At 40.2% G+C, this 21,898-nt stretch overlaps 1 protein-coding gene across 3 annotated transcripts; it reads right to left on the reverse strand.

Annotated features, from left to right (window-relative positions):
* Positions 1-14,988: 14,988 nt before the first annotated feature.
* Positions 14,989-19,267, reverse strand: lyplal1 (lysophospholipase like 1). Of its 3 annotated transcripts, none has more exons than XM_027001621.3 (5): positions 19,155-19,267; positions 17,829-17,928; positions 17,413-17,582; positions 15,651-15,766; positions 14,989-15,300 (listed from the first exon to the last, which is right to left on the reverse strand). In XM_027001621.3, the coding sequence occupies exons 1-5, from the start codon at positions 19,237-19,239 to the stop codon at positions 15,055-15,057; spliced, it is 717 nt and encodes a 238-aa protein (XP_026857422.3). In that variant the 5' UTR covers positions 19,240-19,267; the 3' UTR covers positions 14,989-15,054. The 3 variants fall into 3 exon arrangements, with proteins under 3 accessions (XP_026857422.3, XP_081552907.1, XP_026857423.3); XM_081696781.1 differs by having other exon boundaries at positions 19,148-19,244; XM_027001622.3 differs by having other exon boundaries at positions 19,038-19,176.
* Positions 19,268-21,898: the final 2,631 nt, after the last annotated feature.

Genomic DNA, 21,898 nt, shown 5'->3' on the forward strand with positions numbered 1-21,898 from the left:
ATCAGTGATTTCTTCTTCAGTGAACTGTATCAGAAATTAAGTCAGCTTCTGAGAGAACAGTCACATTTTGATCCATCTATTTTGTTCTCTGTCTATTTCTTTGCTGTGCTTTTCCACTAGAGGACAGTAAAACCTTACTCAAAAGCCACAATGAAGAGGCGATAAGCTATGCAGTACCATAAAAAAGTGAAACATTTCTTTAATTTCCATTTCCAAACAATATGTATGGACGTGGCAAAAGACAGTGGTGGAAGTACACCTCAGGAACTTTATTTAGATTTGATTCCAATTACTCTTTGTCTTTTGACATGTCAGGACTGTAGAGCTGATGAATAATGATGAGCTGTTTCACTGAAAGGCAGTGGATTCACTTTTGACCCAGCAAGAAATGCTAATAATGTCTGTCCACACGAGTGGAGAGTATTCACCATGCTTACACACAGGGCAGATAAAGAGAACATTGTCCATAAGTTAGGTTGACTGATTTAATTTCAATGTCCTAAACATTTCCAAAATAACCCCAAACACTGCAGATAACATTACAAAAGCTCACAGTGCTCCATCTTACATACAAACCATCTTTGCCATTGTCAGTTTGGCATTCGGTTTTCTAGGTTCAATAGTACTGTTGATGCTCGTCATCCGTGGCTCTAAGTATACAAAGTAGCTGAAAGTTGAGCGCATTCTTTCCACAGCTGAACAGATAAGGACAAAAACGACTCATTTGGTAGTTTGTGTCTTCTTTGTGGGAACTAGGTATAGGGAGCCAACCCAATTCAGCAAGATGAATAAACCACCATTTACAGTATGGTGTTTAAACCGTCTATGCTGTAGAAAGTGCTTGATGTGCTTTACAGCATTAAGCTAAACACTGTTAACATTACAAATCTTAATTTGTTCCATTCAGTTAAGCACTTTGCTTGGGTTTTATTGGTGCTTAACGGCTTTGAAGTGAATGGACTGAAGTTCTTTTGCCCATGCTCTTTAACAGAACTTGAGATGCATCCAAGTAACAGGTTGTTTATTTTGGTCATCTGCAGTTCCTCTTCATTTTTCTCCCCTGCATCTGCTATTGTAAGTGCATTATGAACAGGCACAACACAAATTAAATCAAGCTGGCTTTTAAAAATAGTAAATATGCTGTTATGCAGGAAGCAAACACACACACTGCTGACAGCAGAGGGCACACTGATGCAAGTACACAGATAATTTGATAGAAGCAAGTTACAGTTGAGCTTTACCAAGTCTGTGGCCATACAATATATATGACTTTAAATTTAAAAAGTAAGTCATTAAAAGCAGTATATATAAGACACAAACATGCAAGGAATTAAACATTTTAAATTACCAAACTGTCAAACAGATACTTGCTGCTTATAGAATGTACAAGAATAATGAAGCTTGATGGAAGGGCTTCATCACAGCACTGGGGCAACAAGATACTAAATCTCACTAGACCTCACTCTATAAGCAAGCGCTTGACTGAAAGGTTTTGTGAGAAACAGTGCTTATTGCCTGAATTTGTGAGGTCTACAGCTTCAAATGGGATTCCTGCTGTAGCTAGGAGCCAGTGAAGAGATGTTGCCAAAAGGAGACACCCAAGAGAATTCTGGCAGGTTGGGAAGCAGGCGAGTGCCAGCACCGAGGATGCTTTGAATGGGAGTAGTGGAGTATTAAGGTAAACTATCAAGGAGGGAGTTGCAGTCCAGTAGTCTAATACCTTATTGTGGGCTATGGCAACATTGGAGGTCAGGAAGAAAAAAGCTATATACAAAGTCATACTGTTCACAGAAGTTGCAACCACACTTAAAGGTAGGGGTATGATAATGAAGACTAAGTTGAAAGCTGATCTAGCATACTTACACACAAACTCACAGAAGGCTGAGCCAACAGATGGCACTGTGTACAAGGCCAATGGCTGTTGTGTGGTGAAAGCTGTATTACTGAACTCATAGTCGCATATAGAGGCAAGCCTCAACGCACACACACGTTCATCACAGAAAATGGTCCCTTAAAACTTGAGGTACATGGTTTCTGGTGTGGTGTCCAAAGTCAGCTCACTAATGCAGGGTCTCTCTGTGAAACATCCACATTGCTGTCTGCCCTGTTTGAATTGTAGTGAGTTAGTGTGTGAGAAAGGATGAGCCAGTGATGAGTGTGTAAAAAGGTCATTGTGCAGACCATTTGAGATGTCATTCTTCTGACCAAACCATGATGCAGATTCAGATGCTTTCTAAACACACCCCCACCCTACTACATCAGCCGGCCTTGGGCCGTGGGCAGCAAAAGAAACACCCACCTCTCACCTATAGTGGAGCCCAGCAGGAAATCAACACCACAGACAGAGCAATGCCTCAGACTCCAGAAGAAACAAATACTGTCCCTTCCACACTCCCTCAGCTTCACACATCCTCTTAAGGTCAGTCCATCCTGTAAAGTGGACTTCAGTTTTTACTTAAATAAGTTGGTGAGCCACTCACTTCCAGACAAAGTGGACCTGTGAGGATTCAGATGTATAGTAATTCAGTTTTGAAACATGTCTATTTGTCATTTTCATTAGGCTGAGGGTGATAGACTGGACTACATCTTAATACATAACTGGGCTGTGAAATTAAGATGAGAATTTTTTAATAGTGGCTACTTTTGTTTCAGACTCTCAATGATAAATGCTTTGCACTGCAGGTACAGAGTAAACTACAGGTTTTTAGTCAGTCAGCTCATCACAGCTAATGAAGGACATCCTGGACAACCTTATCAAAAGGAGCCGCTGGTCAGTATCTGCTTTTCATGCCTGTAAAAGAAAAGGCTTCATAAATTCTCTTGCTTGGAGAGAGTTATAAGTTGATTCAGCAGCATTTTGTGACTGAATTTTGAAGGTATGATAAAATAATAATAATAATTCACATTTCCAGTATAAATAAGAGTGTCTTATGCTGCAGATTTACATGCTCAAGCACAAGCTCACAAGATCAAGCATTTCAAATTAGGGAAAGACAAAAAATCTGTTCTGCCAGATGAAAAAGGTTTCCTGGGGTCAATTTCACATAAAATCTCCTCTTAAATGTAGAGCAGTGAAGTAACCATGAAAGGTAATGTAAAACAGGCAAGGCACTGCAAGCATTCCCTGCTTCTGCCTATGTCAGCACCAAAAACAACTGGGATATCAGAGAGAAGCATCGTGGCCCCTTAACCTTGCTTTCATCTTTACTCCTAACATTGCACTCCTCTCTCTCCCTCGTCATATCCTCGCCAGCTCGGTTTAAAAATGGAAAAAGTACACAGAGGGCATTATGCAAATCTAAAGGCCATCCTATTGGACACTGACGTACTTACCTTTCAGACTTTGTGAGCTGGTCAATATTATTTGTGCAGCAGTTAAAAATAATACATTTAAAATGTTTGTTGAAAAGTATTTTCCTTAAGACTGAAATAAAAAATACATATGTTTATCAGTGTTTGTCATGAACAAAATGTCTAAGGATGGTAGAAGGGGTAGGATTATGTTTGAAAGCTAGGGGTGATTGTGTGTGTGTGTGTGTGTGTGTGCGGGTGTGCGTGTGTGCGTGTGTGTGTGCGCGTGTGTGCGTGTGTGTGTGTGTGTGCGCGTGTGTGCGCGTGTGTGTGTGTGTGTGTGTGTGTGTGTGTGTGTGTGTGTGTGTGTGTGTGTGTGTGTGTGCATGTGTGTGTGTGTGTGTGTAGGAAAGTTAGTAAGTGCTTTAGGATGCCTTTCCACAGCAAGCTTGTATCCACTAGAGCAAAAGTTAGCACAGGTCACAAGCTGTATCCTCAGTCATGTAGGCCTTTCTCAGCCCCACCTTTCTCACACACTTCACTTGCCAAGCCTGAGCCTTCACATTCACTGCTGTTTATCTTAATACACAACAAATCTGCAGTTGAGTCAATCCTCCTGACTATCTCTCAGATTCTCACTTGCTGCTCATCCCCAGACCAGCTCACAAAGTTTGCATTCATTATAAATGCATGCTACAGCTCTTTCTACCAAAGTGAAAGGTTTAGATGAATAATATTTGAAACCTTGAAGAGCCCAACCTTCCCTGTCCAGGAGCTGACAAAAAACACACAAATGGCAGACTTTGCTCATCCTGCATACAATGTATATGTGAGATTGTTTAAAATGTGGAGTTCAAAAGAAATCTTTAAATAGATCACATGGTCATATAGACTTTGTGATCATATTCACACTGATTTCATCTTCAGTCAGTGTGTTTGGAAGTTTCAAGCAATTGTATATGCCTGAAGTTGTAAACTTATATAAATTCAAATACAGTCGTGTATACAGTTTTGGGGTTTTAGGGAGCATGTCTGAGTGTGTGGGGGTGGGGTGGGGTAGAGGTGGCTGTGTGATTGTATAAGGTGGAGGGGTAGCCAGTGTGGCACCAGGTACAGCATTTCAGAGGAGATGGAACACATTAGAGAGTATTATTGCTTCAGCATGTTTTAACTCACACATTATTTCACTCCCACCAGCTCCTATCGCAGCCACTTTGCATTGGAAGGGTTAGGGGTTAGGCTTAAATTCCAAAGATAAAAACTCCACGTTTATTTGTGCTCAAGTCCATCTAGTCTGTATGTCTCTGTGTGTGTCTGTGTGTGTGTGTGTGTGTGTGTGTGTGTGTGTGTGTGTGTGTGTGTGTGTGTGTGTGTGAGTGTGTTTGTCTATGTGTGCTTGAATGAGTGTTGCCCTGCTGTGCACATGGAAACTCAAGATAAACAGAAAAATACTGCTAACAAGATTGTTGGTGGTCGCATGTACAGTTAAACGTGATCCACACAGCTTAATTTAGTGGTGGGCAAAAACCCGATGGGGGGAAAAAGAGTGAAGAGCTTGTTTTTGACAGAGGACTGTGGGGATGGGATGGAAGAAAATAGCAAAAATGTGGGTCAGGGAGTTTAATTGCAGGGCCCCTAATCTAAAATGATTCAAGCCCACGTCTGTGAGGCAGACAGTGACTCAGCCCTGCCTAAGCTCTGATTGTTCTCGTTTGGCAGAGTGTGGGATTGCCGCAGGCCATCCTGACTGCCCTGGCCACGGCGCTACCTGGCTGCTCCGAGACACCACGCACTGCGGCAGGGTAGTGAAGGCTAGGCGAGCTGGCCGTGATTCAGCACTCCGAGAGGTGGGCAAGCGAGTGGTGAATGAGCTGGGTGTTCCAGGGAGAGGATCCCCCACAAGTCCCATTCCCACCACGAGCGTCTGCTGCGACCCCTCCGCTCTGACGTCAGTCTGTGGGTCGCCGCGGCCCACGCGGAAAGCAGCTACGCATGTCTTCAGGCGGCGCATAAACACGGCAGGCTGCACAAACAGGCTTACCAAAAATACAGTAACGTTCCACTGTTCACTTCTCAGTGAACAGTGGGATGCTTTATAAAGTGATGATAATGTCAATCACTGTGTAAGCAGTTTTATTTGAAAAGGCTAAATAACGTGCTTTGTTAAAGAAATAAAGATTACTTGTTTTTTCTAAACACACTGCACCAAGTTTATATGACCAATATAAAAACAGACCAAAGGAATTAATTAAACATTTTATACCATTTGGCTTTAACTGCAGGGACATTGTGTGTTTGCTGTGACAGATGTGGGATTGTCAAAGGCGGTAGCTGAAAGCTGCGTACATGTAATTTCCCTCGCTGACATGATGTTGTTTCCGATCTGGTCTGTGACGGCAGAAGCAGTTTGGCCACAACAAAGTGGTGAGTAGTGTCCAGCAGCTCTGAGTGCGTCTCCGTGCTGCGTCTCTCTCTGGGGCTGTCTGGCTACTTGGCCTCAGGACGCCCCTTTGTCTCCCCACCAGCACTGCGCCCGTGGGCTAAGAGGGCGTTCTGGAGACTCACACCCCACAATTTGTCTACATCAACTTCTATTTCTGCTAACAAGTCAGAATCACAAAACAAACAAAAAAAACCCCCCATAAAATAGTGAAACGTCACTATGGCCACCCTTGTGATATAGTGCCAAAGATTAAATCACTAAATTACATGAAAGATGGGCCCACATGGAATTTGGCTAGTAATACCCATTTTAAACACAAACATAAAGGGAAAAAAGAAAACCCATTCGTTTTGTGCAAGGTTCAGGTTTTTGACAAAAGGTTAAAGAGACCAAAATGACAGGGGTGACTGGAGCAAGTGTGAGCCACTGTCTGACTTTGGTCTCTCTCCATTTCTCACCTCACTCCATTCTTCCTCTCAAAAATTCAGAAAAGCTGTAAACCTTAGCTGAGGCCGGCTGGTTATAAAATTGATTTTATAAGATGACGGTGAACATGCCACATCAATTTTCGCAAGAATAAACACAAGATTCAATAAGTGCTCTTCCACTGATGTTGTCCAGATTGATCTCAGGTGGCAATATAACAATTTGTCAATTAAAAAAAATTATTATTTCATTATTCAAAGTATTATTTATTGTGTCTTTGTTTTCTTGAAAATTGTGAGCTCCAAAGACAACTTTGCAAAAGTATGATGTGAGTCAGAAAGAAAGCTTAAATAAAGGGTGTGTATGGTAAGATGGTGGTTGAGATAGTACCAGTCACAGAAACACCCAGCGACAGGCAGTCTGGTCTCTAATGCTCCCAGCGGTGAGGGGGGTTTGTTGAGGGCGGGGGGCATCACACACTGCGCTGTAGTCACAGTGTCGGGGTCTACTCTCTTGCTGACGGCATTACTCTATCCCCAGCCCAGTCGCACAGACATGCACACGCAAATGCCTCAATAAAATTATATGTCTGCCCCTCAGAGCAAACATAGTCTGATTCAGTGCCGCATGGTGTTTTGCCCCACCAGGAGGATTTAATGTGCATGTGCTACATGTGTGAGGGAGGATGGCTAAATGTGAAACAAAACTGTTATGGCGGGTATATGTGCATGTGTGTGTTTTGGAGGGGGTGGGTGGGGCACTCCAGCCTTCATACCACCGAATGGTTGGTTGAGAAAACACGGACAGGGGCCATTTTAAGTGGAATGAGGTGAAATAAATCAGGGGCCCTGTTCAACTGCTTCATCCCTGTGTAACACAGTCCCAGATGGTGGCTGCTGTTCTCTCACTCACATGTGGGCAGCTTCATTATCACGAGGTGAATTACAGTAAAACATTACCAATCTCCAGCCTGTGATGAGCTCCACAGCTGTGCAGCCCGGCTCCACACGTTAGGTTTGGTTTTATACAGTTGTGAGAAAAAGTCTGTGGATCTTTTGATTTGGCTGGTTTTCTGCAAAAATGGCTCTTAAATGTCATTTCATTTTTGCCTATAATAAATAATGACCAGCAAACAGCTTACATTGCCATATGTGTAATAAACAAATGGTTTATGCAGTTTAAGTTATTGATGGAATAATGTGAATATCAAGGACAATGACCTCTTGAAAGAGTGTAATTGAACTCCTTTCAGTTCAGTTGTGGGTTAAAAGTGTTAGCTGCTTTTTACAAGAGAGTTCTGTTCAAGTGCAACATGTTCCAGAAAATGAGATTTAGAGAAGAAAAGTTGTTGAAGCTCAAAAAAGACTTTCCAAAGGTTTGGCCATAGAATTGTTAAACATGTCTCAAAGAGCCCTGGGGGTGACACCTAATCTGCTACTGCACTAACCTACCTAGATTTGGTGGAAAGGTGCCATCAAGAATTAGGCTTGTCTATATGAATGGCGCATCATGGACACAGACCAAAAATCAAAATTAACACAAGAAGTTTACAAACTGTCTGAAATTCAGAAGGCTGTAATGATTATGACAGGGTGACGTTGACTAAAGATATACAACGGCATATCCTTAACAGAGGCTTGGGAGTCTGGTAAACACAGGCTGACAGAGGTCCTGGCAACCAGAGTGCAGAGATACATTAATGAAAGAGAGGCGAAAAGATGGAGATACATTAAAGAAAGCGAGTTAAAGCTACAAATGTACTGAATGTGGCCTTTGAGTTCTAGATAGATTTGTAATAAAATGGATAAGAGTGGGAGAAAACCCATCAGTAAAACATGGTACATGGGATATCATGGGTTAAGCATGTTTGGTCTATGCAGCAAAACAATCCTTTAAAACAAGGCAAATAAAAACTTTACCTAAAGCAAAAGTGACCTGTTTAGACTGCCCAAGCCAATCTCCCTGTTTACACCTAATGACATGTGGATTTTACTTGCTGACAAGGAAAGTATCAAAAGTCAGAAATGTTTCAGCAAAAACTAAAACCAAAGAAAAGCTGTACAGAAAGCTTTGATGTGGAATGACTGTGAATATGCTCATACAAGTCTCCATACTGTTATTGCATAGGGATCATATACATGCAATTACCAACAAGCTACTTCAATCATCTTGTCCCAATGCACTACCAAATATAACAAAAGACTACTTTTATAAAGCCCATTTCATGTGAATTCTTTGTTTTGAAATACAGTAACTATTCAGTGATACATTATCAAATGAAAGTGAAATTCTATTACTCTTCCTCCCAGACATTAAAACCATCAGTGCTGAATTAGCACCTGTAATATTCAGTTACATCCAACTAAATACAAAGAAACAATGTGTTACCACTAGTCATTTTACTTCCCAAACCATGACCATACTATAGAAAACATGCAGTGCATTTAGGTTGACCCACAGCTCTGATCTAGCAGACAGGAGCTAAGTATGGGTCTTCTCACTAACCCAACTCTTTATTATGAATGTTGACAACCACAGTATCACATAATGAGAGAACCCTGAATATGGCTATTTGAACTTTCTCTTTTAGACTAGTATGCATATGCAGTGCATATGTATATGGTAGCATAGCATAAGCAAAAATCACAATGAGCTTTGCAGCACAGTATTCAGTGATCAAAATACACTTAGAGATGGATGGACATTGATATTAGAAGGGGAGTATGAATACAGCTGGCCTCTCCAAACCCACATTAAATTATTAAAGATATCAGTAAACATCTCTCAACATGTGAAATACAATACATGGCTTTTCACTTCTTTAGACTTAGAAAGACTTAAACAACTGCTCACTTTTAAGAATGTTAAATAAGAGGTCAGATTTTATGGCACTTCTATAAATAAAGTCAAATAAAAAGGAAAATGTTTGAGTAAAACAATCAGTGGTCTCATAAACAACACACCCTTGAACGCCCTGTGAATCTGGCACAAAATGTCACAGCTCGGAGAACTGGCAACAGATGGCTACCAAAATGCATGTCAAATACAAGAACAGCCTGTAATGTGATGCTGTGCATCAACCACTGGATGGATTCAGACTGCTCCAGAATGTCTACTACTATTGGCCAGATACTTCATACTATTAGTCAGACACCTTATATGATTGGCTTTAGACATTTTAGCATTTTTTTTCCTGTCAGCCACTGGATCATTTCATAATTTCCTTATAGCATTACTCAAGGGAATGTTTTAGTGTGTGTAGCAGTTTGGAATGGCTGCTTTTTTTTTTTTTTCATTTTTCATATTTTACAGGAGATGAAGACGTTACGAGGAAACTCAGAGGTAGATTAAATGAGTATGTGCACAATTTGCATAGCTTCTATTCTGTAACTCTAGTCTGTTTCTATAAGCACAACCCACTGTCCTGACTTTGTGTTGACCCAGAGATCAAATAAATATTTGTACTGAGAAGTGAGGTGTGCTAAATTTTTCAACTGAACATTCATGGCATAAATATGCGACAGAGGTGGAAATAGCAAACACATTGCCAGGTAAACAACGAACAGGAGAGGGAAAGAGAAAACAAGAGCAGGTAGAGTCGGTGTTCGTAGTACTTCAAAAGATCATTCAGAGGGCCTTTGTCCACAAACGTGTGCCAGATACTCGTGTGGTGCGTAACTACTGAGCTTTATAGCATACCACAGGTCTTACACGGGGAGAGTCACGGATGGCATCTCTGAATACAGTACAGGCAGTATGTCATGGCAGTATGGATGTTAGAATAATATGTGGATTGGATGTGGGCCCACTATTAAAGATGGAACCAAGTCAAGGCATTTGTTTAAACCTGGGTACTGTTACTGTCTTACTCTGATGTCAAAGAGCTTTTAAACCTTTAATCGAATCACTGAAATGGACAAGAGGGAGGCTGTTAATGAAAACGTATAACAAATTAGATTTCCTCCTATTAGATGTAGAAGCATTTAGAAGTGAAAGATGCCATCTTGAAGCTAGGGTTAAGAAAAAAACACTAATGTATACAATGATTTGATCACACTTTGAAATGTTAATAGGGTGAAATTTGAATGTGATCCCACTGCAAAATAAGCAGTGCCAGGCAACGTATATTGTGATTGGAGAAAGAAGTGTTTATCCTTGAGCTGGGCCTTGCTCACTGCACTGAGAGGTTTGCTCTGGCAGTGATGACCCCATACAACCCAAATAAAGTCCCCCACCAGCCCCCCAAAAGGGGAAAAAAAAAATTAAGTGAGTTTCTGTCACTCCAGCTGCCCAGCCCCTGAGCACAGCATAAAAACACGAGTGTCCCTACGGGGCCCTGAGTCAACACCACCTCCTTCCGCTGGCGGACGCCTGCGACTGCTTTTCTAATCACAGGAAAATGTATCAGGAGCACTGTGAGACTGCGTGGGTGTGTAGGTGAACAAGCCGACTACACACATGCACACAATTGTGTTTAAGAGCTTAGATTTACTCTCAGACAATCCCATGATAACACAAACAGCTATAAATATTTACAGTTTCATGTAAAATAGTATCTTTCTATCCAATTAACATATACTGCAGACACAATCAGTGATCCACAAAACAGTGAAGTCACTGTGTCTAAAAGACAGCATGACTAATCTTTTTAGACACCGGTGCCATAGTGACATCATCATCGTGAGACTAGAGTCTGATCTGCAAGGTATTCAACATCTTAATTCCAAAATTTTATACCACGTGTTGACTGTCTCAAAGAAAGATGAGTGTTCTTTTGGCAAGTAGTAATGCTTTCCAGATAAAACTCACATAAACACACAAAAATTGAGTGTGTGTGTGTGTGTGTGTGTGTGTGTGTGTGTGTGTGTGTGTGAAAGAGAGAGAGAGAAAGAGAAAGAAAGACAGACAGACAAAATGAGTCATAGTGCAATGACATTACCACATATGAAATATATGCAGTATGACTAGTACGTTAGAATTGGCTGAAAGTAGACATGAGTGGATTTGAGTGAGATCATCATGTAAAGCAAACTCTGCATTCACCCCAGCACATGACTCTTTAAACAGATCAATCATCCTCTTTATAGAAAAAGAAAACTACTGTGCAACTGGTGTGGCAAGTGGGTGACTAAACATATAGTCCTTCTATTTTTCTGTCTTCTTCCTGAAATCAGCATTTAGAGCTGTATTGTTCTTGATACAGCGAGGCACACTGCCAAACAATAAAGCTAGCTTGTTTGTGTGGTTACTACTTAATGCACAATGCAGCAAGCAGTTTTTAACAGCTTCTCAGTGTTAACAATCATAAAGCCAATCCATAAGAAACAGGAAAAGATCCATTTAAATAAAGTCGCTGATGAGCTAAGCTAAAGTTTCCTCTTAACAGTCTCCTGCAGCACAACTGCCTGCAGGGTAGATGGAATGCATGGGATGTAACTATTGAGATCAGCCAGCATGGAGGTCCATTGATGGTGGTTCCCACAACCTCGCTGGCACCAGGGCATAATAAGTTTGCATCATGCCTATGTACACTCTAACAGACACCACAGCACCTCTGAGAATTATCAAGCAGAAGTTGAAAATGAAAACCACAGACCTCATGGGTGGCCAAATAGTCTCTTGTGCTGCTTTCTCGGCAGTCAGGATGAGGAACGAAGGGAGAAAGAAAAAGAGGTGACAAAAAATAATGATTGGCAGTAAGTCATGGGTGAGCTGAGGTATGGTATACGCTCAAAGACACACTTACAGGAGTGGTGAAGACCCACAGCAATCACAGTCACAGCACTGATCATGGATCCCCCCCAGGGGTTCTGAGAACCAGGTAGGCCAAACTTTATTTCAGACTGTGTCATATGAGACCAGCATGGAAAAGTTTTATTGACGATCCAGCTTTAAAAAAGCAAATAACTGTTGCACTAACATGCATTCTTGATATTGTATTAAGATAAAGAACAAAAAGGCATAAGTCTGATCTATGTCAGACAGAATCAAACAAATTAGGCAACTCGAATTAGGTAGATTCTATTAGGACTTCAAGATCTTCTGACTCTAGAGATCATGAGATCATGCGTCGTCTAGGCCAGGATTTATTGCATTTCACAAGTGAAGGAGTAATATGTTATAATATGTTGTAGTTTTGTTAGAAATGTCATCCAGGGTTCCCAAAGAGAGGTCAGTTTAGTACCGCTCTAGCTCACTACTTCCTAAAGAATGTGGATGATGAAGTCACGTGTCCCATTTTCTTCCAGTGTGAAGAAAATAGGAAAGGGCACTCAGAAAATTCAGCAAAACAGAGCAGTCCAAGCAGGAACAACTTCAGTATGCACAATCTGACAGATGACTTAAACGTTTGTTTAGGTTACAAACCCCAACTCACGGGTGAAAGCCTGGTGATGGAGATCATACTGTGCAAGTGTCTTACTCATTCATATGATCTACAGTTTGCTTAATGCACTCTTGGATTTTGAACTGACAAGCTAATGTCTTCTAGATGTAGTGTGTCATTTCCACTCATGATTTGACAGAGAACCGCTGTCAGGGGTCGAGGGTCAATTGTCCAGTGCTGTGGTCACATTCAAATGGGGGTGTGGTCAGAGGAGCAATCTGGACTCTGTCAACACCTTTGTTCCCCAAACAGGCTTCTCCAGGCCTTTGGAGCAGCACCACATGGAAAGTAGTGTGCAGAGGAAACTGGCTGCCAAAAAGACCAAAAGCTCTGCACCTCTTCCAGATTAGCATTCTTTCCATCTGACACACACGTTGTGAAGCAGATTATCATCTAAGTGGACGCAACACAATTTAGAGAAAGGTGAGTTCCTCAAAGAAAAGGGTAGGTTTCTTATGACATCATGAGGTAAAGAGTTTAAGGTGAGAAAATATAAGGAAATGTCATTTGGAAAAAGCAGTCAGGAGAAGTTTGCTGGATTTAAACAATACAGTCATAGTTTGCATGAGGATACTAGTTCTGAATAATGGAAAATAATAAAGATTCTGATATCACTCTGGCAATATGTCTATGAAATTACTCTGATCCAGTAACTTCACTGGTTCTCTGTTGTAAAGGTAATTAACTTATTATGGATAGCAGCTTTTAGGGACACTGACATTTGTTCATTTCCTCACCTGATTTCACCTCATAAGGAGGAGAGACGGTGAGGAGCCTTCTTCATTACTCCCATCTATCTATGCCATTAAATCATAAAAATGTCCAAGGTCCAAACTGGCCCCAGCTCCCCAACAGTAGGAATGAAGGGAGTGTAGGAGGTGTGGTGGTGTGTGGGGGGGGTGGAGCATGGGGTGGAGCCAGGAGACATGGAAGAGTGTGGGAGGCTTTAAGACACATGAGGAGAGAGTCCTTACTTCCTGGTCTACTTTCTTTCATACACAGCTATTTAAAAAGTAGCGCAAAGGACAGGGTGTTATGCAAGTTTCAAAACTTAATTCATTTTAAGAGCTATTACAGGTGTTCTAAAATATAACATTTCCATCAGCAGACTGTTTTGGTTATTTAGTTCATACCATGTAATGAAATATGAAATATTTTATATATATATATATATATATAAAACAAATGAAATAAAAATATTAAATACAAATAAATTGAGAAACAATTTGGGTAATACTTTACTGGGAATTACTGTTACTCACACTGCTGTTGGCTCATACTTTAATCAACTTGAATTAAGAAATGTACACCAATATGAAATGCATAGTAAAATTCATAACTGTTTCCATTGTTTAACTTATGAGTCACTGGAATCAGTAGAGCTAACTGCTATATGATTACCAGCTATAAATATCAGACTTTATATGTCACATTCTGGAGGGTGACAGTCATCAACCTTCTCAACCATCTGATCTCCTCTGTAAAACTGAAACTTTCTAATACAGTAAATAATGATATATAGTACTCTACTACCAATACATGATGCTAGAGAATCAACTTGGCTTGAACCAGTGTGCTCCTCTGACGACCTTCGACCTCTGCTTAAGGTATAAACTGTCCCCAAACACTGCTTGCCTGTCAAGACCAAACCCTGATGTAGCAGATCGCCCTGCTCATGTTCACTTAAACATGCATTTCCAGTGTCTTTCTGGGCCTTTAAGTGTATCTGGGGGTGCTGCGTAAGCAGTGGGTGGGTGTGTTGACCTTGGCCTCTAGCCCCACTGCATAATCCCATTAAAATGTCCATGCAACCTAAAGCAAAGCCCAGTGAACTTACCACTTCTCTCAATAACCATTAATGAAGCAATCTGTGTTACAACTTGAGCCTACCGAGCAACCAATCCTGACCTCCTAGCCCATGTTCTGCAGATTTTAAAAGAAAGAATGGTAATGGTGTTGAGGATGGAGATGGGGGGGGGGGGGTCTTGCGAGTGAGAACGAAGGAAACAGAAAGGGTGTCAAATGGGTCAGAATCCAGCTCTAGACCGCAGAGCTGAGCGGCATTCCTGCTCTCCAGTGCGATAGCTCTACCTGCCACTCTAATCCTGACCACAGCTATAATGAGTCAAAGCAGGCTCGGCGAAACAGCCACATCCCTGAACGGCCATGCTGGCTTCAGCCAGGGCTTTAATGTGGTTAGTGCTGCCAGCTGTGAAATGTGCACAATAAGAGCATTTTTTTGAGGAGCCAACACATGTGGGCAGAGCCGAATCACCACAGAAAAGTTTTACAGCTATAGTAACCCACACTTATATGCAAGCACATTTGCAAAAACTGCCAGTGTTGTATAGTAAACAAATTAGCACTAGCAGGTGCAATGTACTTTCTACAGTTTAAGAGGCAAGACAAACTTTATAGACTGAAAACCAAATTGAACACGATATAATAAAGATAATAATTTATTATAAATCTAGTAGCTACACATTGAAAACAGTGTGGTTTGCTGGGCTCAGAGTCCGCCACCCCTGCAGCTCCCAGAAGGGAGTTTCTTCAGGATCCAGGAGCGAACTAGCTCTATCTCTGGCCGGCAGAGCTGGTGGTTGATGCCTGGGAAGGAGTGGAAGGAGGCAGTCATGCCTGCTTTCTTCAGCAGACAACTGGTCTCCTCTCCCCAGGCATGAGACACTAGCTCATCAGCTGTCCCATGACACTGGAGGAGCTCTGGCAGAGGTTGTCCAGCTGCACCTTCAACGACCTGGATTGGGGGAAGGTGCTCGAATGAGGAATGTTGTCATTGTCATTGAATGCATGTCATTAGATGCATACAGAAGATTTTGTGTTGGGAGTCATTTTGAGTAAACCTCATCTTTGTGCAAAGCCATGCCAAATAATTAATCGAAGCTTGACCAAGCTGCTCAAGATATACTATATTCTCAAGATATATTTGGTGATTCATTATGTAATAAAAATAAAGCAAAAGACCAAGCAGGGGACATAAACAGGCTAATCAAAGTGGAATTTAGTTAAGCAACATTCAGTAACTGTTTTTCTTTTAAATACAACACTTCAAGAATCATATAAATTACTATGAAATATTGCACTTGCCTGATATACAACTGAGTCCCTGTTGAGGAAGCTGGACAGTGAAAAGACTCCAGCCACATCCTGGTGATACCTGCATGCCAGGTGTAATGCCATGGCTCCACCCATAGAGAACCCACCTTGAAAAGTGCAAACATTTTTTAACCTATGGCAGTAAATCATCATCTTAAACAATATTTATTTGTGATGTGTAGCTGTGATGACTGTGGATTTGGCAAACTTCCCAACTTTCTGTGTCCCAAAAATACACACAAAAAAATATTGTGCACAGGAACCCAGACCAATTACAATTAATTTGCTGAAGGTGATGAAAATAAGACTTGGAATTAAGGTAAAAAAATCATACTGATATGGAAGCCAATGCATATTTGTGCTATTATGCAAGCAATATATAAAATAACTCTAATCCTATGTGAACTACAGTAGCTTAAGATGCCTTGACATTCCAAACTGACTAAAACAGAAAAAAAAACAAGGAAAATGAAAGCTAGTCCTTAGTTCCACATCATCAAACCTCAATTTCTCTGGAACCCTTTCATGAGCCTGTCCTTAATCTCACACATCTGGACAAATTTGGGCACATGAGTGCACATCTGGGAAAGTGCAAAAGTACCCATCACTCTGTCAGAATAGGTAGGTGGAGCTGTGTTTAAGAGAGGATAGATGGAGTCTACATGTTCTTTAACCATGAGACACAGATGACATGGGCATTTGTGATCATTTGTGTCTCAGGAACTCTGCCTTAATTAACTACATCTTAAATAAGACAGCTCCATTTCTTTTCCAATGCAAGTGCCTTAACCTCCATTTCTAGTGTTGAGCATTAGTTCTCCTCCACATGGTTTCTACCTCTTATTTGTTTGGCTAGAGTTCTCTTGCATGTGTGTTTGATACCTCATTTCTCCAGGGCTTTTCCCATGGATCAGTACACCTAAAAGATTGAAAAACATACACAATAGCCTACGGCCGCCCTCTTGAAAAACGTTTTCCATGGAAAGTTCTGGCGCTTGTCAGTCCGTCAGCCCGGGAAGTGGACTCAGGGTACAGACCACTTCGTTTCTCCAGCGCGCGGAGTGACTCCAATGAGTATTTATAGTTAATGACAAAATGTTATGATTTAGGAAGATAATATTTCAACAGTCTCACAGGAACATGTGTTTTTTGAATCAGTTTCTCTGGAACTGAGTTCAGGGGCTTTTCTGTCCTTCCACACAGGGCCTTTCACACAAAGCTTTGTTTTTACCTCCCTTTTCACATTTTGCTCAACTATTTCATATTTATATGTTTACTGCCTTGACAGTTAACCATTCCCCAACTGTTGTCATTCATTTTACCTCTCTGGCAAAACTTACATGCATAACCTCTGTGTGACTTTTCCTCCTTTTGACCCCCTGCACGTTTCCTGAGGGAACTTCACCTGGACTGGGCTATGATTCTCTCTTACTGCACTATTTCCTGCCACTTTTATTTTGTAGTGATTTATGTGTGAACCTGATAACTCAAATATTTTGAGATAAAGCTGTGCAGAAACCTGAGAATCTTCCAGAAATTCTTTTCAAGCCTCTTACTGGCAACACATGAAAGGAGTAAGAAATTTGATAAGATTCATACTTCACTTTATATAACAAGGGAGAGACGCAAGTGCAGCCGCATGAAACTCTACTTTTAATTTGGAACAAGTGATGTGTGTGAGTATGAGTAAAGGAACAAGGGAGAGGGAAAGGGAGAGAGAACAGCATAAGGGCTGATATAACAGGAGCCATACCGATAACCATCCTGTGCTCAGGTACACCAGCTCGGATCTCATCATGGATTACGGCTCCTAGATTACTGCACATTTCTTCAATAGATTCCAAATGCTCTGGGCAGTTACGAGAGATTTTGTAACGGTCAAACCACACATGAGATAAAGCCCCATGCATTGGAGTGTATGGCCTGAGAAGACACAGATGTCAAAGGTCAGCAATTAAAATGAACAGTGTGCCTGTGTCTTGGACAAATGCGATAATGTAATACTAGCTGTAAGCTCTTTCGCATGAAAATAGACAGCTACCAACATTGGCATCTTTTTAGACCATACAGTGGACAAAATGCTTTTTGACCTATAGCACAGGATCAATCAAATTCTAAGATACGTAATTATAGCAATACTTATGATAAAAATTAAATATGATTATATACCTTGCAGGTGCCGTGGGGTAGATCACTCTGATATGTTCAAAAGCCATGTCCTGTGCAAGCACATCATGGACCCATGCTCGTAATCCCTGCCCTGTGTCTCCTTACATATTAAACAAATGCAATGGCTTTACTTTACTATCTGGTCTGTTGTAGCAACAGAGAGCAATCAAAACAAGTATTATGCTTAGTCAAGGTGTCAAGCACAAACAGATGCATATAATATTCAAACCTGTAAAATTAATCTAACAGCAAAATTCAATGGTGCAGGAAATGGGAGTATTACATCTTTTTAAAGGTTATTTTTCAATATTCATGACCTATTCACCTTTTTCAAATGGGCTGTTGTTCATGCACAATTTGTCAGCCACACCATACTTTATTCAACACTGGCCAGTTTATGACCACCACTGATGAGATATCTGAGCAACACACCATTCCTAACAGCACAGTAATTAACACCGTATTGTCATGGCAGCAAATGTACTGGTACGAATCCATCAGGCACAGCAGTGCTGGTGTTTTTACACAGTCTTGTCACTGCTGCGCTGAGATTTGTCTGCCACACAAAGTTGTTTAGTCAGCAGGAATCTGATCATTCCTGAAGAGTATCTAGCAATTGTGCAACAAATTGGCTGGTTATGTACGCCAAGTGTACAGTTACAAAGTTGACTATAAAGGAACAGATGAGTGAATAGATATATCAGAAATGGAAATACATAATAAATAGGCATCACATTTTTCGAGTTTTATTTAAGATTTTGTTTTGTAGATAATGTGCGTGTAATTTTACATGTGCTAAACAGCACATAATTAGCTAACGCTATAGTTGTTTTCAAGAATTATTATATAGCTAATAACCTCCTATTTCAGCTAAGAATCAGCTAGGTTACACATCCTACAGGAAGGATTTCCAGACATTATCTAAGTAACTATGTTTCCGGACTACTTCACATTCCAAGTAAAACTAACATGGCGAACTAACGCTAGCTAGTTACCTAACCGCTAACGTATCGATAACTATCAATAAATCGGCTTTACGGTGATTAAAAAACACGCAAGGAGTTTTCCTACATATTTAACTAGGTTAGCTAGCTAAACATGTGAGGTAGCAGACCAAAATGATTTCGAGTCTGTAAAATCATTAAAATTAATAACATTAACATTGCTGTTGTTGTTAGCTAACTAGGTTAGTAACAATAGCTAACTAACCGTAGGTTGTTAGAGATTGCTGTAAGGTATTCCGCTCAATGATTCAGGGACGCAAAAATACGCATTCAGAATAAAATGTTTTACAGCTCTTAAATTCCAAAAAAACATACGTAGCACCTGAGCCATGAAGAAAGATGACAGATGCAGTATGCTTTCCAGTTTGAGGTACAACACATCTCTTTAATTTCTGCACGGCGGCCATTCCGATTGTTCGCTATCTCGCGAGACTCGGTGGCAAAACTCAATTTTTTTTCTCATATCTTTAAATATTTTTCCTCGTAAATGTGGCCAGTATATATTTCGAATATTTTCTGCACAATCTGAAACAGGCTATTATATAAGCACAAATATCAATAGCCTATTAATAAATGCAACAATGTTAAAATTCTTTATGTAGTGACGTTCTTTAGAAAATGACATTCGCAAATATTTATTATAGCCTAGACGTTTTACATTAAACTGTTCATTTTATTTTTCTAAATTATGTGCCACTGGAAAATCATTCAAAAATGTTACCACGATTATTTTTAAACAAATGTAGCAATCTTACTATAATTCTTAGCCATGTTCACAGTATATTCTGGAGTGTTTTTTACTTTGTTCTGTCATTCATGACGTGTAAGAGCTTATCGTTTATTTTTGGTGCTATTTGGGACCCTGGTGAGCTGAGAAAAAATGAACTGCATCACTCTATAAAGGGTGTCTCTGATAAAGACTTATCCAGTTCTGTGCTTCAGTGAGTCCTATCAAGAGTAAAGGTTTAGTGGAATGTCTGGATCTGTAGTTCAGTTTAAACACATTCTGGAGTCTTATCTTTAATAAACATAGACCTGTTCTACTTTGTTTCTGGTATATTTCAGTTGCTATGCTCACCCAGACCACACATTATGTGTCCTAAGCCTAATTCTCCAAAATACTGTCATTGTAAGATGGGTCAAAATGCAAGTGTGTGAGTTTGTGTATCTCTGCGTGCATGTACGTGTTTGACAGCATGAGTGTGGCCACACAGACAAATTACCTGGCTCCCCTTCTCCCCATTAGCAAAAATAATTCTCCTTATGTTTGTTTAATCCCTTTCTCTGGAAGAAATTGTGCAATGCAAACATTTTCAATTTGCCAGAGAGCTTTTAAAGTTTGTGGTAATTGGCAGAGCCACATTCTTAAACTTGTGTTTCCACACAATACTGGCAGAACTAACAGAATTAACCTTTGTGGTTTTGAGGGCTAAGCAGTGATGCACTGATTTATATTTCTAGGAATATTATGGGTTATTGATGCTTCAGAAAAATGTGATTTGTCTTGTACAATTTGAAATACAATAAACATGTCTAGTAATATTCTATGGCATGATAATCCTAATACAATACTGTCTCGATCTCGCTCTCTCTCTCTCTCTCTCTCTCTCTCTGTGTGTGTGTGTGTGTGTGCACATGTCTGTGTGGGTAGTATTGTGTAATGTGCCACTTGATGTGTGTCAGTCTACTAAAATAATACATTTGTATAGGCATAATCTATTGTTTTCAGATGTATTTTGTAAGTTTTCAAATGAACTGGCACACTAGTGGATTTAAACCTGTATGTAAATTTAAAATGAATGTATATTTATTTAAGAACACAACTCTTCATTACATACAACAGTACAAAGTGTACTTTCAAAGCATTCTTCTAACCTGACTGCATTACCAAACACAGGTAGCCAATATCAGCTTGATTATTTTAAAACCTAGATCACCGTGACCACAAAATCAATGTACAAATTTCTCCAGTAAACTCCTGTATGCTAAACTGTATCCTTGACAAAATTAAACTTGCCAAGCAGGAAAGGCATCGCTTTCTTTTTAATGCAACGCCATTAGATGGTAGTTTTGAATAAAGTGCTGAAGTATTTATAGGCTGGGGAATTACACAGGTTAGTAACATAAAACTAGAGCCAAAAGTGTCTTAACTCCAGGATACTGAGCAGACAGCACTATGCTTTATTGAAGCATTCACTGTGTTTATCTCTGGAGGGTGGGAGTGTGTGCCTGTGATTTTATGCAGTGTATATAGCCACCTTTAATGTGCTTCATTCTCGTCTGCTGATGGAGTCACAAGTTGATTTGTTTTTCACCACAACTGCTTTCTATAAGACTTTATAGGACTTTATAAGATTTTATAAGACTTTATGTCTCCAGCACAGCCACAGGTTCCCATTACTTTCTCAACATCTTTGCATTATCTTTAATTTTGGACACACACACATACATACATATATACATACATATACACACACATACATACATATATACATACATATACACACACATACATATATATATATATACATATACACACACATACATACATATATACATACATATACACACACATACATATATATATATACATATACACACACATACATACATATATACATACATATACACACACATACATATATATATACATACATATACACACACATACATGTATATATATATATAGATATAATATTATATATCACACACACACACGCACGTGTGCACACGTGTAGACGCACACACACACACACACACACGTTCATGTTCACTACTCTACTCTGATGACTAATATATACACCCGGTGTGTCATGGGGGCACCAAAGACCCAATCTGTCTCCATTTAGGGGTCAAAATCGCCCACGACCTAAAGCAACACTCACCAGCTTGGTTTGCTTTTCTTTTCACTGGGGGAAAGAAAAAAATGCTCAGTAAGAGAGAACAACGGTTGCTTCTGTTAATACCTGCTTCTGCTTCTATGATGTTGGAAATTTTGTGAGGGGAGGAAGACCACTGTGATGGCCATTATTTTTCAAGGCACTGCTTTCCTTTGACTTTCTTTTC

Source organism: Electrophorus electricus, chromosome 14 (genome assembly GCF_041902795.1).
Source record: "Electrophorus electricus isolate QZ-2024a chromosome 14, ASM4190279v1, whole genome shotgun sequence".
Lineage (NCBI taxonomy): Eukaryota > Metazoa > Chordata > Actinopteri > Gymnotiformes > Gymnotidae > Electrophorus > Electrophorus electricus.

Bases quoted from the DNA above. Each gene is read 5' to 3' on its own strand.
- lyplal1 (XM_027001621.3), bottom strand. From the start codon at position 19,239: ATGGCCGCCGTGCAGAAATTAAAGAGATGTGTTGTACCTCAAACTGGA. The intron at 17,583-17,828 runs GTATATAATCAT...GTGTCTTCTCAG, and splicing joins TACCCCACGGCACCTGCAAG to GCCATACACTCCAATGCATG. The intron at 15,767-17,412 runs GTATGGCTCCTG...GCACTTTTCAAG, and splicing joins TGAGCACAGGATGGTTATCG to GTGGGTTCTCTATGGGTGGA.